General features: G+C 35.2%; 1 protein-coding gene across 5 annotated transcripts in view; it reads left to right on the top strand.

Moving 5' to 3' along the window:
• ORC5 (origin recognition complex subunit 5) overlaps nucleotides 1-18,085 on the top strand; it is a 68,781-nt gene that overhangs the window by 3,726 nt on the left and 46,970 nt on the right. For 4 of the 5 annotated variants that reach the window (XR_007203168.1, XR_007203169.1, XM_048301644.1 and 1 more), the window contains exons 3-11: nucleotides 679-771; nucleotides 2,686-2,883; nucleotides 6,502-6,576; nucleotides 8,921-9,032; nucleotides 9,388-9,518; nucleotides 11,237-11,285; nucleotides 11,839-11,929; nucleotides 14,068-14,120; nucleotides 16,234-16,346. Coding sequence is in view for 3 of the 5 variants with exons in the window: in XM_048301644.1 (XP_048157601.1) it covers nucleotides 679-771; nucleotides 2,686-2,883; nucleotides 6,502-6,576; nucleotides 8,921-9,032; nucleotides 9,388-9,518; nucleotides 11,237-11,285; nucleotides 11,839-11,929; nucleotides 14,068-14,120; nucleotides 16,234-16,346 (915 nt within the window). In the remaining 2 variants the exon portion in view is untranslated. The remainder of the gene's footprint in view (nucleotides 1-678; nucleotides 772-2,685; nucleotides 2,884-6,501; nucleotides 6,577-8,920; nucleotides 9,033-9,387; nucleotides 9,519-11,236; nucleotides 11,286-11,838; nucleotides 11,930-14,067; nucleotides 14,121-16,233; nucleotides 16,347-18,085) is intronic. The other variant, XM_048301647.1, reaches the window with a different exon arrangement.

Below are 18,085 nucleotides of genomic sequence, written 5' to 3' on the forward strand. Positions count from 1 at the left end.
GGATAAATTGAATAGTGTTTTTCATAAAAAGCATAAATTTTATTTTTGTATTCATTTTTAAGTCAAGATACAAAATTCTTAGAAATGAAACCACAAAAATAAGTACCTGTTCAGAATGGAAAAAAAAGAACAATTCAGTTATTTTCCCTGCATCTTAAGAAAAAAATTACATGAAATAAACAGCATCAGGACCATTAAATAAGTAGATACATAAAATATTGCCTTGTGAGAGAAAAGTAGGCTTTACCATCTCCACTTGCATACCATTTAATTCTTTTCTGTTTGGTGCTAATGAAAAGGCAGTTTGTAGTGTTTGCAGAAGGTAGGGCAATGTATGGCTTGCAATTTGGGCTTGCCAAGATTTAGTTTCAGTTAGTTAACTAATTTGAATTAAGAGCCCGCTGCTTTTCTCTGTGTGTGTGTTTTTGTTGTTTGTTACAGCAGTTTCACTGACAGTTATGTGATACTTGATTCTTGCAACTTACCCTCCCATCATTTCAGTGAAGATGAAACATGAAACTTGATTGTGTTAATTCCATAATAATTGGTGTATTTTATATTTAATGCCTCAATTTAGAAGATAACTTTTCTTTAAGAGGGAAAGTTCATTGATAAATCTTTCATCTATTGAATGAGAAGAATTGAAACAGCAACAACTTTTTTTTTTTCTCCCCTTAGCGTCAGCAGTTTAGTTTTCCATCCATCTTTATCTATGGACATACATCTAGTGGAAAGACTTATGTGATGCAAACTCTTCTAACTACCTTACAGGTAAGAATGGTCACAGTGGATATTGAATTTACAATTTATAACCATGGTTCCTCAAAACAGCCTCTACTTTCTCAAAATGGTTTGTTTCCTCAACCATTTCTGCCTTCCTGATTCTTCTCCTCCACTTAGTGTGTTGTGAATTCATCACTCTTCTCACTAATGCACTTAGGATAAAATGAAGTTGTACATACTGAGATACGATATAAATCGTAATAACTTTTAAGAAAGTTTAAAAAAGATTAAAAAGGAGGCAAATATTGTTCAGCTTGTCTCCATGACTTAGCCTGAAGTAGCTCCATTGTCTCCTTGTTTTAATTTTTCCCAAAACATGTTTTAAAGTCCTCCTAAGTTGAAGGGTGTCATTACAGAAATTTTCATCTAGATCTGTTAATATCTCTGTTTTTGTCAGTCATGAAATTCAGGGATTTAAATCCAATGACAGGTGCCCACTTAATGCCTAAACCATAAATTTCCACTTACGTGTTTCTATGGCCCTGGTGCTTTTGCCTTGTCCACAGTGAGTTCATCACTTTTCTGCAGGACTGGGTTTTATGTGGAAACCCCCTTCATAAAAAATTCTGCAGAGGGAGAAGAGTAGAAGGCAGGGTTTTGTGATTCTCTTCCGTGAAGTAGCCTTTTCATGCATTGCTCACAGCACTGTGCTGACCTCTGGCACTGTATCCAAAGATGTGGCCAGACCCTGGAAAGCAGCTGGTTCTAAGCAGCAACTCTTTCTACAGAATGTTTTGTGCCATGTTTAGGTGTCTCCTATGTAATGTAGAGGTATGAATCACATCTGAGGCACCTGGCTTTCCTTCTGCTATGGAGGTGCAGCACTTTGAATAGCTGCTTTTGGTGATGTAACCCTTTCCTTTTAATGGTGTTCAAAATCATATAAAAGCTTTTTATTACCTGCTATGTGAGTGGATTGCCAGCATGTACTTCCCCACATGTGCTGAATCATATGCCATATATTGTATTTTAAGTAGAAAGACTGGAATGAAGTACTTGGGTTTTTTTTTTTTTTTTTTGGTTATAGACAAACACATTCCTCCATCCCAGTGACTAATGTTTTCCAGAGGTTTTAATGTTAAGTGTGAAAAAGAGCATCTGCCTTACCAGAGATTATGGAGTTGTGCAGATAAGCTATGTCTTAAAAATAGGGTTGCTAGAAAATTACCTTTTTTTGCCTTACATAGGTTTGACTACTGGTAATATTTTGTTGGTTATAGTGTCTTCTATTTAAAGACAAATGATTGTAGATTTTCAGTATTACTAAATTGATACTGATAATGTATCTCATACCCTGTTTTTTTCACTCACTTTTTGCTCTGAAAAGATCTGGTTTTCTAAAAGTACTCTTCACAATCATGCTGATCACACAAGTCTGATATAGAAGCTTACACTTTATCATTTGTGTGCACTGAATGCCAAAAGCATTCAGAGTAATTCTGGGGAGTGTGCTCCTAGATTACTTTCTTTGTAATGTAAGTTTGAGATGTCTGTGTTTTCTAGACACTGTAATTTGTGATAAGACATTTTATGATACTGTAATGTCTTACAATTGTCTAAATTTCTTTGAACTAAATGCTATTTGGTTTTCTTTTTATGTATTGCTCACAATTTTTCAACAAAGTTAAAGGATACATTGTGTTTCAGCTTTTAAACATAATTAGAAGGTACACGGTTCCATTTGAACATTCATCAGCTCTCTTCAGTTTGTGATACATAGTCTTTTGACTAGGTACATAATTGATCCCTTTTTTTTTAACAAGTTTTTTTTTTGTTTTGCTCTATATTCTGTTGGCAGGGTATGGTTTCTTTCATTCTCTCATATGGAACAGAAAACTATTTCTGGAGTATTTACACTGAAAAAGCCAAATACAGTTGTATCATTTTTCTTGTTCTCTTCAGCTTCCTCATGTGTTTGTGAACTGTATGGAGTACTTTACATCACAACTTCTTCTAGAAGAAATTCTCATCCAGTTGCAAAGCTCTTCTTCTGACACAGAGCAGGCCTGTCCTGTGCGTTGTGATACTTTGAATGACTTTGTTCGTCTGTTTAAACAAGCTGTGGCGAGTCGGGAGCTTCAAGATCAAACATTATACATTGTAAGTAATTTCATTTTATTGTCCAGTGCCATTCTTGCTAAGAGGGTGTAAGTAATTGCTATCAATAATTTGACTGTGAAATGTGTGCCTCATAGAGCAGTTTGCATAAAATTTTGCTGTAGACCTCATTCAGAACCTGCTGACAGATTCCTTCTGTTGGTTTACAGGCTTTAGGTGAGGTTCTCTATTTTTGCTGGTTTTACAATTTTTTTGACAGAAAAACTATATAGTATAACTAATAATGAGCATAAATTATACCACACATTTGAATTGGAGTATCAAACCTAACCTACAAAATAGTACCAGTAGTCAAACCTACCTAAGGCAAAAAAAGATGATTTTCTAGCAACCCTGTTTTTAAGACATTGCTTATCTGCACAACTCCATAATCTCTGCTAAGACAGATGCTCTTGTAATAGTGTTACAAAGTATTTAAATGTAGAGAGCCTGTATTTGTTTTATTATTAGTGAGTCATGCTTATCTGTTTCCTTGTGAAAATAGCTTCACAAATGAGAAAGCAGAGGTGGGGAATAGGGCAGAAGGGAATATGGAGTATGCAATTGACAAGGCTTGGTTGGCTAGAATAGAGCTTAAGAATAATATTAAGGAACTGAAATGCATAACTTTTTCTGTAAAAGTGCTTTTGAGATTTTTCATCTTCAGCTACACTTTCAGCCCTCTGAAACAGGACCTGTAGTTTTAAAATTAAGGTGGAAAAAAAAGTTTGCAATGAAAAAATTGATGATATGCTCAAGTGGAATAAACAGCAGATTGCAGGAAAAATAATCAGAATTTAGGTTGCAGGAATGATTGAATCAATGTAGTACTAGAAGACTAGGATTTGGTTTAGGTCTTTGGGGTTTTTTAATGTGATAATCGTAACTACATAAAGGGGTCAAAATTTGCAGACATCTATAACAGCATTTATTGTGCTGAGAGATGAACATGGAAACAAGTTTTAGTCATACAAGAGGTCTGATGAAAGGACAATATGAAGGCTGTAGTATTAGTGATGTGTAAATGTATATATATATTGTGGACCTGCAAAATATACAGACTGAAATTTCAGGCCAGCAGTAGGAATTCAGGTTTTTTTAAAAGAGTTGAAATTGATTATATAAGAAAACAAGAATGTGGTTAAGATTGATTGCTGTGAGAAACATGCAGAGTGATTACCCGGGGTCATTGAGCTCTCAGTGTGCCCATACTGCTTTGGGGGTTTTTTGCAATCAAACAAGAAGTTCATAATTATACCGAACATTCTTCATTCTGTTTCACAGGTTATAGTTAAAGAAGTTTTATTTTCATTTAAAAATACTTAGCCACTGAGTTAAATAACTTCACATCATGTTTAGTGGAAACTACTATCTCATCGTTTCCTATAGGTCACAGGGTTAATAAATTTGACATACTTCTTAAAAATGCAATGAAGAAAACAATGTACCAACATGTAAAACAGATAACAAGTTATAAATAGACAAGTAACTCACTGTCACAAAAGTGTGTTGACATTCGTCAGCAATTCCATAAGCACAAAATTTCTCTTTCTAATAACCGTCAGTGAATTTCGCAAAATATTTCTTATGGTAAAATTTTAGTTTCAGATTAATATTTGGATTAAAAACTATTCTACTGCAGTAAAGAATTCTTCATGTATTCTATGAAAATTGGCATCACTCAGAAAATTAGAAAGTTCTTGAACAATGGTTGTAGAAAATAAAGCATTAAATAGCTACAAAGGTTCAATTGTATCATGAAAGTAGTTGTTGCATATGAAGAATTAAGTATTAAATTAGTATTTCAGTTACCTTCTGCATGGGAACAGACAGGAATGGGAGAAATCAATTCATATTTATTAACTTATGCCGTCTGGATTTATTGTAGAGCAGTTTAAATTGAGACTGATGGAAAACCAGCATGCTGCTAGCATAAACTGGCAATGCTAACTTATTCTATTTAATTTCAGTAGTAAATAATGCAATATTTCAGCTCAATTAACTCAGTAAATTAAGATAAATGTTTACTTTCAAGAAAAGGAATCACAGTTTTTCTCTTAACCCAAGCATAGGTGCTGAATGCTTGTGATTACTTATGAAAAATGAATTTATTCATTTTAACGACCTGAAAAATTGGAGCAGATATAACTTGTAGTCATTTGTACATTTACAATATTTAGCACTTACAGAAGCATCAAGCTACTTTTTTAATGTAAGTGAGCAGCCAGTTTTAGAAAGTATAGGCTTTTTTAAAAAATTGTAGAGTGACAAGTTTACATGGACACTAAAGAATAAGACATAGATTTATAGACCTGGGGCAAGGCTGTTTCTGTGAACCACTTGACTTTTTCCACAAGCCAGGGTCACAGTGTATTTTTTCTGCTGTAAGTAGGAACTGTAGTTTGTTTCCCATTTAACTAAAAAGTGCGATCTGCTCAGGTCAAGACCTTAAATCTTTGTGTTTGGGAGCTGCATGTCACTGGGTCCAATAACCAGTATTTTACTAGTAAAAATATGTAGCCTCTTTTTGGTCTGTAGTGTGAAGCAGTTTTCATTCCTGAAGTCATTTATTACATGAATCAAATGCAGATACCAATGTAAAATCATATGTTGTAGTTTTAAATAAATTCCCAAGAAGTGTGAGATACTCATGCAGAGAGAGTTCTTTCAGGTTTGTGTGGTAGGATTTTGAAATAATATTTTCAGAAAATGTTTGGTTGTCCACATAAAATTCTTTTCCTTACAGTGGGCAACAGAAATGATAGATGTCATAAGATTTTGGTAGAGTGAAGATATGTAATAGGATAGAAAATATAATTTTCTAGGGACCTATAGTTTTTATCTCAACAGCAATAATTCAAAAGAAGTAATGAATTTCAGATTTAGATTTATACTGCAAGTAGTATATAAGCCACAAAAGAAATGTGTTTCTATTCTCTTTTTCCATTCTTGTCAAGATTTTAGGGGTACTGGGAATACACATTTTTTACCAAAGGATAAACATGCATGTCTTCATGCTTCTGTTTTTCTTCTCCAGACTCCAAAATGTTATTTGCTTAAGTTGTTTCTTGTTTAAGCTGTACATATGCTACGCATCTGTTACTGCTATGTGGGGTTTGCCTACAATAAATCCTGTAAATTTCTAGGCTACAAACTATGGCAAGAAAAGTTTTTCTCAAAATTCAGTTCAGCGAATTCCAGATGATAGCTAATTTTTTGAAAATATCAGCTCTTACTTGTTTCTGAAAAGTAATTTCATAGTGGGAAAAGATAACTCTCCTAGAAGTAAGCAAGTATTTACAGTGCTACTGTATTGCATGCACTTTTAAAATATAAGAAGAATTTTGAGCAAAAACTGAGGTTTCAGTGGTTGTTAAGGATATAATGACTTTGTTGTGATATTCCTGACTGGACTTGAATAATAGTTCTTCCTGCCATAAGGCATGAGAATGTTGTCTAGGGATTGTATGCATTTTAGATGCAGAGCTGCTTGGGCTTCCTGGAAGCACATTTGTAGCAATAATCTCTCCAATTCAGTTTCCAGCAGCTAAGAATTTATTTTAAGTCCATGCGAGGGTGGAAGTTGACTTTGTCTATATAATATAATTGTTTTATTAAAAGGTTCTGGATAGAGCAGAACAGCTGAGGGAAATGGAAGCAAACATCCTGCCAGCATTTCTTAGGCTTCAAGAGTTGGTAAGTGTCTGGAAAGAAATTATTGTATGTGTCCTGCATATTGAAAGTAACTGAACATGTGGTATCTGTACATCCAGGCTCACAGATAAGTGATTCTTTAGATGAGAAAAGTTGCGAAATTAACCCTCACTCCCCCAAAACAGTGGTCAAAACTAGAAACCAAACTAGAATTTAAACATTGGGAGATTTTTATTAGACACTTTAGGTTTTTTTTTTTAAATTGTGGTTAATGGTATCTTATTTACAATCTGATGTGTTGTAGATTCTTTGGAGGCTTGTGTCAGATATGTAGCTGTCTTTTCTAGATTATTTGTCTTTTTAAGAATGAGATCTTCAGGAGACTACCAGCTGTTTAATTTGGCTGGAGCTGTACAGCTCAGCAGCTGTGAATGTGCTTTGACTTGCTAGAGTTTTCTCACACTTCTCCTGGAATTGTGCTGCGGTAGGTTTCTGATTGGAGTAAACCACTGTGTGCTTTCCTTTCTCACTTCTAAAGCATCAAAGCTTTTGCTTTGAAATAAGGACAAATGGTACATTTCCTAAAAAGAAACAAGACAAAACCAGAAGTTGCTGGTACTTTGAAATATCTGAACATGTAAATAGCTGAAATTATACTTGTTATCTTAAAGCTTTTAGTGGTGCTCTTAATCTTCTGGTCACATTGATTTCTCTATTGAATGAAGACTGATCCACAGCTGTGTTCTTAATCCTGACAGCTGGTGCATTTTCTGTCTCTTTTTGTCTGTTCTGCCCATGTTCTGGATGATGCTGCTCCTGAAGCAGAAACAACCTGTTCTGCAGAGAAAGGAGGCAAAATTGGGTTTATAATGCTGTTCAGGGATCACAACCCCATAGACTAAAACTTAAATGTTTCAGAGGAACACTCCCAAATTCAAAAGTAACTTCCAAATAAGCTTGTCTGTCTTCTTGAATGCTGATACTCCAGTTGCCTGGATTCTGGACTGAGGAGACTTTTTAAAACAATTGTGCAGTCAGTGTTGCAGAGGAATGTTGTTGGTGCAAATCTACTGCATCTCTTCCTTTCCTGAAGTGAAAACAGACCAGAAACTCCACTAGTAGTAAAGGATATCATGGGACTGGAGGGTTGCTGCTGAAGAATAGGTCCAGGATGCTTGATTTCTCTGAGAATTTTGGTGGCAAGTGCTGAAGTTCTTTATATTGGATGATCAGTCAGGAAGTAAACTGAACATATCTTAGTACTTGTGTCAGCTGAACATTAGGAATTCTGGGAGAGGAAACCAACAGAAAGAAATGCAGGAAGATACTGTATTATTGAAAGGGCAAAAAATATTTATGTTCCATTAAAAAAAGGAAGAAGAAACAGTCAAGAATATGGGTGGGTGCCACTTCACCAAGAAGTGGGAAAAGTGAGTTAAAAAAAAGAAGATTCTCACTAAATTTCAGGGAAAGGAATAGCATTTAAACTTCTTTTAAGTCATTCATAGCTCATATTCACAGCACTGTCAATTCAGTCCGGTTCCTTCCTTTTGTTTTATGGAGGTGCCTCAATAGTTTTCAAATGTCTTTCTTGAAGAACCATATTTAAAAACATCTTTTGTTATTCAGAATTTTTGGTATGGTTGCAAAAACCTTGCAAAGAGGGAGAATAACACATCATCTTCACAGATAGTTTTAGCTTCATATTAAGTAGTTAATATTTTTAAAGGTGACCAAAATAAGGAATATTGTTTGTAATATGAAGCATTTTGTTACTTATTGACCAAAACATCCAACCTGAGGCAGGTATTTTGTCAATAAAAAATTGGTTAAAAAGAATATGTTACTGTGAACAGCCCCATTGTTGGTAACTAGTAAAACAGTTGGGAGAGTAAACAGGTAATACTTACTACATGCTTGGTTTGGGATGTATATGTTTGTTTTTAAAGACCAGATTGCCTTTAAAATAAAGTACAAGATAGCTTGGTTCCAGAAGTGCTGAGATTTCTTTTTGCTTTTTAACTTTTCCTGTTTGCTCTGAAAGTCTGTGTTTAATTACTAAAGTAAAATGTTCTCTTAATTTTGGGATGGAATCTATTTGGTATTGTGTATCACCCCACAAAACTTACATGTCAGTGAAATGGCAAGGGTTGGAGAGAAATATCATATAATTATGAAGATTTGCAAATGTATGAGCTGCCTGATTAGGCCAGCTGAAGCTTTAATACAAATTACTAGCATAGTAATAAACTCTGAATTCAATGGTTTTTGTGAAACAGAAAAGTCACAATAATAATTTTTCTCATTGATGCTCTAACATGCACTGTTATTTTGTTATTTCTCTGCCTGTCACTCTCTCATTCAGTTTTTTCTCTTCCCTGTGTAGACTGACAGAAATGTGACAGTTGTCCTGCTCAGTGAAATAGTGTGGGAGTTGTTCCGTCCAAACGTTGGATGCTTTGAGCCATTCACCATGTATTTTCCTGATTACAGCATAGGTAAACTAATTTTTAAACCTGCTTTTTGGGGGTTGTAGAACACTTTGTCAAAAGGCCATTCAAAGGTTGTTTGCATGTTTATCAGTGTGCCTTTTACAGAACCTGGAATATGTAATAGCTACTGGAATGTAAAAGCCTATATTCACACAACCTCTAAAGGTCTTGTCTTTTTCCACTTGCCAGAACATCTCAAAGTAATGTTTTGATTCCATGACATTTGCTGGTTCTTAAAATCAGTGTAGGTTTCATTGGATTTTGTTGCGGTTTTTTTTAGTGATGGCTATTGTTTGTTTTTCCACAAATGTGGTCAATTCATTAAGTTGGCTTTAAACAAGCAACGTTTATTTTTAAACAGGACATCTGCAGAAGATCTTGTCTCAGAATCATCCCCCAGAATATTCTGCAGATTTCTACTCTGCATATATCAATATTTTGCTTGGTGTCTTCTACATGGTCTGTAGGGACCTGAAAGAACTTCAGCATCTGGTGAGATGAGCTTCTTTAGAGTTGTTTTGTTTTGGGTTGTCTTTTGCCAAATGAAAGTCTATGTTTATTGTTGCTCTGAAAGTCAAGATTTATTGTTGAATATGGACAAAGAGAAAATTAGAGAATATAGGATGTTTTGGGTTGGAAGGGACCTTAAAGATCTAGTTCCAGCTCTCCTGCCATGGGTAGGGACACCCTCCAGTAGACCAGCCTGCTCAAAGCCTCATCCAGCCTGGCCTTCAACACTTCCAGGGATGGGGCATCTACAGTTTCTCTGGCAGCCTGTTAATGTCTCACCACCTTCATAGTAAAAAAGCCTTCTTTATATCTAGTGTAAATTTTCCCTCTTAAGAATGTGTTAGCTTAAAATGCAGTTGCCCTAAAAATCCCTAACAAAAGTTGCAGTCGTTTTGGTGGCTGTAAAGGGCTTCCAATGCTGTGTGGTTTTCTGGTAATACATTGAAAGTATTTGGAAAAAGGCATTTTAACCATATAATGTAGTAGCAAACAAACTTAACAGAAGAAAATTAAATTACTTGATGGTGACCTTTGCATAAGAAAAGCTTAATAGCAATAACAAACATCTTATTCAATTATTATTTAAATAACTATACTGTGTACAAGGAAATTTTACAAGTTTGATGGTATCAGCGAACAAATCGGTGCTCAAGAGATGATCTGAATGTTCTGCCTGTGTTTCCCTCAGGAACATATTGCTAAATTTCAGCTGAACTTGTCTGTTAACCATACAGGTTTTATATTTAAATGAGATTGCTGGAGACAGAAATAGAAAACAGGGGTCACAGTTCCTGCAGACATGTACTTGAGTGGCTCTGCTTAAGAGAATTTCATTAGCTTTAGATGCACTATTTGCTTGTGCAACACTATGAAAATACTTATGTGATTGGACCCTAAATTCTTTATGTGGTTGACAAGTCTCTTCTGTAGAAGATAGTGACAGACACATAAAACTGAATGTAAGCTTCTGAACTCCTTAGTGTCTAATATAGATTCTAAATGTATATGCTATTATGTGTGATTACTAATAATACATTCTGGAATTTTATTAGATTTATAAATGTAAGTTACTGCATTGAGTTTTGTATATTAGCACAGAGATTTATTAAAGTGCAGTAGGACAAAAAGAGAATGAAATATGAGGATTGGTGTTTTACAAAATTGTGTGATATTGATGTAAACATTTTAGAGGAAAGTCTAGATTATAGTATTGTCAAAAATCTCTTAATCTTCAGGCAAACGAAGTTCATTTGCATATGGAATATGTTAGCAGGTTTTTTTGTGATTGGTTGATTTTTTAAAATAAATAATTTCTGTGTGTGTTTTAAGTGTGCTGAACTTCTCCTGGAATGGAAAGTTTTATGTGAAAATGAAGGGAGTAAGTTCATGAAAACATTTTTATTGCATTTATACTGATAAATTGTTATGTTAGTTTAAAACAATGCAACCCCTTGAGTACAGTAAACAGATCTTGCTGAGCTCAAAGCCATGTAACTTGTGATAGATTGCTTCTCTTTGTATTTTATGGTACAAAAATGTTACCATGTTTTACAGTGTAATGTTTGTAAGCAAGTGGCATAATTATTGACTGAAAAAGAATTTGTTGGTTTTGCAAAGGAATGAATTACCCTACTAGTTATACTCTGTAGCTGGATCAGATAGGTAGTACTTTAATGTGTTCTATTTTTTGCTTTCTGTAGGCAGCACTCAATTTTGCTAAATACTGTGAACCAGTGGTCAGAGGGGAAGGTAAGGCGCTGTCCTTAGTTTGAGCGGGTGTATGAGAGCAGGTGCTGTTCAGTGGGTTTTGGTGAAGATTTTGCTTTGATCCTTGTGGTGTGGTGACACAGTGGTTCTCAGGTCACGACAGCAGTGCTTGTTCCAGTCATAGCCAGTCATTAGCACTTGCAGCAGAAGCGGTACGTGGTATTTGGTGGTAGTTTTTTAGGAAACAAAGATGGAAATACCCTGAAAATTTTCTTTCCTCCTATAGATCTTTCTCCTCACTCAACTATCAAGATTTCTGCAAATTAATGCGATAAGTTATTTCTCTGTTGAGGCCTAGAGAAGACAGAAACCAAGAGGAGAGGTTCTGTCAAACTGACACAGATTATCTCAGAATAGTCATAGAGGAACAGGTGCTTGCTGGATGGATGGTGGTGGTGCATCATCCTAAAGCAGCACGTCAGAATCAGGGTGTTAGACTGTGTCATGCCTGTGACTGTTCAGGTGTCAAGGATGAGTTTTGTATGAGTGTTGTATGAGTTAAGTGTTTAATAGAGTTGATTCTGGCTTGGTGCAGCAAATGAACGCGACACCCGCAAACTCTGGAAAAATATTGAACCTCATTTGAAGAAGGCAATGCAGACTGTTTATCTCCGGGAAATATCCAGGTAATTTGGAGAGCATGGGTTTGTTTGCTTTGTTGAGGTTGCTGTTTTTAACAACCTTCCTCTCACTGTGTTTCATGGCTAGTGTTTCTTTTCTGCTGGATGTAATCTTTTTTCTTTAATGTGCATTTCTTTATTGCCATACACTGCTAGAAATAGTATATCTCAGGAGGAAATTTAAACAAAATGGTATTTGTAGCATATAATGGATTCAATAAGTAAAGCAGTGGCAGCAGGTTTTGTTCTCCTTTTCACTGAGGCTCGATCTATTTTCTGTAATGTATGGAACTACCAAGCATGGAAATCCCTCACCAGAATATACAGACACTGTTTAAAACACACTTTGCCATGTTTGTTAGCTCGGCAGATCCTCATGGAACTAAGGATGTGTGCAAGCCTCAAAATTCTTGAGACGTTACAGATTCTGAGTACCTGTGTTTCTTAGCTTTTTTTGATAGAGCTAGGTTTGTTTGCTGACTCTACTTTCTGACCCCTTATTTTCTTTTCCAAGGACAAACTTTTTCTTACATGGAATTGCCATTTTTGACAGCATTAAAATCTGGTGTCCTGTTAATGGCTATTTCTCGTGATATTGCTTTAGATTCCTTGTTTATTTTGTAAGCTGCCAGACTGCTAGAAAAAAGGATGGTGGTGTTCATTCACAGTGGTAATAATTGGCTTAGGTTTAATGTTCTCTCCACCTTTAAGATTAGAGTGATTCTGTTGTTACACCATGTAAAGAGAGATCATTCAGTATTGCTTGTTTTCTTTATCTTGATAAAAACATACTGATTTCTTTCCTTTTAATGTCATTGAGGCCATAGGGTATTCTGGTCACAACCTGAGTGCATAGTAGAAGCCTTTGCTAGTGTTTTAGAGATGTCTCCTTCAAAAAGAGAATTGATTTTGCTTTGTGCAAGCTAGGCTTCACTGTACAATGCAGCATTTTTCTGTTTGGCTCAGATATTTATTTGTATTCAATATTGATCTTCATTACACAGTCTACTTGGGATCTTCCTGACTTTTTATATTGTGTAATTGCCTACTCTAATTAAGTTATAATAAAAGATTATGATACAAAATAGCTTGTGAATTGTTTTCAAATAAGTAATTTCCCTCTACAGTTTTCTTTGATTATAAATTTGAGCTTGACTTGATTTTTATTAGAAATTTCAGCTTTCTGTCCAGGATTTACTTCTGTGTACCAGTAAATGCTTCAGGAATTAAAGTCACTATATCAGTTTTTCTGGCCACAGAACTATGATTACTCTGAATTTTTCTTGACCATGCAATTTATAGCAATAGAACTTTGCTATCAGCTGTTGTGCTACCTGAACTGAAAGGAAAATGAACCTTTTTTTTTCTGCCTGTAAAATAGACATTGGATAAAACCTTAACTCATTGATGAGTTGGTTTGTCATTCATTGTAATTTAAGTATTACATGAGCTCTCATTACACTGTTTTCATAAGTTTATGGCTTATGGCTGTTAAACCCTGTTCATGAAGAGCTTTAAAAAACAAGCCAAAACAGCTTTAACAAATTTATCTTTTTTTAATCCCCTTGTGGCATACAAAATGACCCAAAATACGAAATTTCTAGCAATGTCATTCCTTAATGGAAGTTTTAAAGTGAATTTTTTTGCTATTGTTTAGGAGGATACCAAACTACTTGAGGGCATTTTTCACTGACAGGATAATCCATCTTGATGACTTCCATTGACTTCAAAATTACATTATGAAGTAATTATAGTATTTTTCTCACAAACATAAAGTTATTAAGCAGATTAAAAAGAATCAAAACTATCAGTGTTTTTACTTTTTTTCCAATTCTGCATTATTCTTGAAACTTGGAACGCTGTGGATATTTGCTTACTCGTGGTGGTTAGATGGGAAGGAATGGGTCTTTTATGCCTTAATCAAACATTATTTTTCGTTTTTTTCTTTTTTTTCAAATACATAGTCTGCAGATTATTAAAATTTACATGCGAGATAGTAGGACCTTGTATTTTTAATTATTCTCTCACTAACTGTATCCTAGCCAGTGTCACAAAATTAAAATATACATATACCAAGCGGGTCGTTTTCTCTAAAAGACTAATAAATACTTCATTGTTACATATTTGCATTATCTGTCTTTCAGCTCACAGTGGGAGCGTTTGCAACATGATGGTGGAGAGCCTGGGCAGTTAAAAGGTATAAAACACAGTAACTGTGCAGGGTCTTGTAATGTGGAATGTGCTTTTCAGTTTGACTTGGTCTCTGTCATCTGAGAACACATGAATGAAACTACACAGACAAGGCTTCCTGTTAGTCTTCGGTTACAGTTCAGGGTAATCAAGGTTTTTTGAGGCGTTCTACAAAGGACTATTTTTCCCCTATCATGTATACTGGGAGTAACCTTTCCTAATACCCTTTGCAGGTAAAAGCAGTCTTCTTTACATCAGTATTTCTTATGTAAGAAGGGGTGAGGAGTGGCCTGACCCCTGATGGTCAAACCTCTGTGTGCCAGCTGGCAGAATTGTCCAGGTAGGGAGAAGAGAATGTTGTACCTGGTGTATTGCACTGGATTAGCACATTCCTAAACAAACACATGTCCTGTGTCCAGATTTCTTGGCAAAGAGAAATGTCAGAACTGCAAGTGTTCTCTTTGTTCTTTCCTTGAACAAATAGAGCTTTGATTTTATACTTCAGACAGGCTGGAAAGTTGAATCTCGATATATTTGTCAGCCTTCATTTACAATTTAGGAAGGAATACTAAAATATTTTCCTGGCGATGTCACTTGGTCGTGGTCTTTTGACCATTTTGTAGTTTGGGAACACTTTTTTGTATTATTTATCATGACAAATAATTTCTTCAGATAAGCGTAATCATCAGACTGTTTCCTGTACTTGGTTTATGATTGGTGAATTTTCAACATTTTTGAACAAAGGAGTTTGATTCAAAGTGTTTTTATTAAACTGCCTCCCAGATGATCATGAAATATTTTGCCTGACAAGCCCAAGAAGGGAGACTTCATTTTAAATGCATTTTCATAGGTATATGTAGTAAGAAAAAATGTCATGTTGTTAAATAGCATTTGATAGCAACATGCTTAAAAAGAAATTCTAATAAATAAAATTCTAACTCTAATAAAGGTATACATCATCAAATAGTTCTGTGTATGATACAATATTGGCTGACCAGAAGAATGGAGAAAAACCAGATGTTTTTGTATTAAACTAAATTGTGTATCTGTAAGAGTTTATTTGGTGTTGCATTTTATAATTAGCATGCAGTACAAGAGAATCTCTTGATTGTAAATGAAACTAAAAGTGCTGTTCTTTTGTGCTTACATGAGAGGAAATCATGATTAGCTCTCATCTAGAATACCTCTCCTTATAGTGTGGACCCTGAATCGTAACTTTTGAACATATTTAATTCTTTCATCTTTATTTGCTGATATTTGTGGATTAAAGCATAAAGGTACAGGTACTTCACAGAACAAGGAACAAGAAACTCTTGAAGTAAAAAACTGAGCAAAGAGGGCATGAGAGAAATGCTTTAATGGTTTCTGTAGTTAGCCAGCTGATGAAGGATGGTTTGATGATCCTATTCTTATGCATAAGCATGTAAAACAAGAGCAGGGGACTGTGAAGGTAAAAAATACAAAGTAAAAAAGAGGGGAAGCAAATGTTCACGGGACTGTAGTTCTTGTGGGTTTTAATGTGTGTATTTATTCTTAATTAAGTATACATGTGTACAAAGAGGCAAAATCAAATGGATCAAGTTTAAAATTTTTAAAACATTTTCTTTAGGATATAGAACAGTGGCTAAAAATTGTTAGATGAACTATTTTTCAGAAGTGCAGCACTGCTGCATTCTTCACCATGTCAGCCTTGTTCCTGGACAAGCTGTTTGGTGGTCTGGAGCAGTCTAAAGGTTGAGTCTTGAAAAAAATTGCCATTGTATTTAAATAGCTCTCTTCATCTGCCTTGTTTGCCAGAAAAATTCTCTTAAATGACAGTAGCCTGCAGTTATTTATATTTTTTTTTCAGGAAGATTTATGAATCTCTGATGCTTCACATACAGTTGCTGAGAGTCCAAAAAGGTTTCAGGATGCTAGTTTAGCTTTGTGCCATGCTTCTTGGCCCTTCCCTGAGTTTGTATCTGTGATAATAGAGCTGAGAAAGTAGCCATACTCATTTAGTTATGGCACTAGAGCAGGAGAGAAGGAAAAGAAGAAGAATGCAGGGAAGTCTAATTTGAAGTTTGTGGATGTTCAGACTGGTTTTTGGTTAACTCATAAACTGTTTGTTTATTTTATAGGACTTTCAGCACATACCCATGTGGAACTTCCTTATTACTCCAAATTTCTTCTAATAGCTGCTTACCTTGCCTCCTACAATCCTGTTAGGACAGATAAGAGATTCTTTCTTAAGGTAATAAGATTAATTTCTTAGTGCTATTAACTGGATTCCTGCATATTGAATTTCCTAGTTTGAAACTCTTCAACTGTTCATTTTGAGCTCTGTTTCTGTCTGTGCTTCATTTGATTTGAAGAGCAGCTTTCTATAGATCACATGCTCTGATGGGGTAATGATCACCTAGTGATTATAAATGTCTAATAAACCAAACTTCCTCTTCATGTCAAATTATGCATAACATTGTTGCACCATGAGCACTGTGCTTTGCTTTTCTAAGTTGATACAGCTTTGTTTTGAAAAGATTTTAGTGGAGTGACTGCAGTGTCCTTAGTTATAAGCCACACTTAAATTTCCAGAGTAAGGTACAAACCACAACTGCCTTGGCCTTTAATGAGGTAAAATGACTTAGTGCACTGTTAGGTTATTTGTGCGGTTCTAAGTTTCTGAAACAGAAACATACAAGCAGTTGCTTTTGCAGAAGGTGTGGTTACATTGGCTGATATATGTTGCATTGAAATGGTGGTAATGCATGTTTTAGGATGAATGTATTAATCGTTACTACCAAATCTTGGCCTAAACATCATTTTCTGTAAGATCCTGCCACGTACAAGTTGAGGGGTTTTTTTTTCTTCTTTTTCCTCTGGGCTAAGTTGTGGTTATACTGCAGACAAGTGCTGTAGTGCTATTGTTGTCTATCTCTTCCTGACCCAAGATCTTCAAGCTGCTCAAGCCTGCCTCATTGCCTCATTTTAAGTTATTAATTTGACAAAATGTAAGTGGGAAGACAGATATCAGAAAAGAGATGGGGCAGATGGACTTTCTATACATTTTACCAACTACTACAGTATGTATTGATACATGCATGTATATATAAATGTATGGTATTCATGATGGGTAGGTGTAACCAGTTAAAATGAGGGCAGGACAAATTTGTAAAAATATTATTTTCTTCCCTCTTAAAAAAAACCTCATAGATACACATTTTGAGAAGTCACTACACTTCCTAGTGATGATATGCTAGTACATTTTCAGTTTAAACTGGTATGATCTTACTGAAAGCTGTAGGTGTTTTACCCTTCTATTTAGTCCTTTCCTGTATGGAGGGTTACTTGTAGTAAGTGTAGATAGGCAACTTTTCTTTATGGACAAGCCTTGTTCTTTGCACTTGGCTGAAGCATTTTCTGTGTTAGAGATTTATTTGCTGAAGAATTGTTTCTACACAGAAATGGGAAAGCATGCAAGAGTCAAGTCTGTAAGGCACATTATCAAAATGTGCCACATTCTCCTTGTGTTTACTGAGCAGCCTTTTCAACTTAATTCTTTTCCTTTCTCCCTTTTTAGTATCTCTGAGTGAGTTTCCACTCTTGCACATGAACTGTACTAAACTTTTGTATAATAAACATGATTTTCTAAGGTTTTTGAAGCAGGGACCATGAAGCTATTTCTATCAGTGCTATCAGATATTTTTCCCGGGAACTGGTGAGTCAGAAGTCACCATTTTTCCTGCGTGTCATTTGGTATCAGTTAGTCCTTCATAAGGTCTAAAATTGAACTTCAGAAATAGCTGCATCTCAAAGCCCAACAAAGCCAACACTTCTGGGGGGGTTTCAGGCTGGGTGTTTCTATGAGTCATGCGAACAGTGAAAATAGAATATAATTTTTATCAGGTTTGTAATGAGATTCAGAGTAGATCACGGAAAAGTATCTTCTGGAGTGATTTAACTGAGGACTGGTAGAAGCAAAAGGGATGCAAA

The sequence above is a fragment of the Corvus hawaiiensis genome, chromosome 4 (assembly GCF_020740725.1).
Source record: "Corvus hawaiiensis isolate bCorHaw1 chromosome 4, bCorHaw1.pri.cur, whole genome shotgun sequence".
Taxonomy (NCBI): Eukaryota; Metazoa; Chordata; class Aves; order Passeriformes; family Corvidae; genus Corvus; species Corvus hawaiiensis.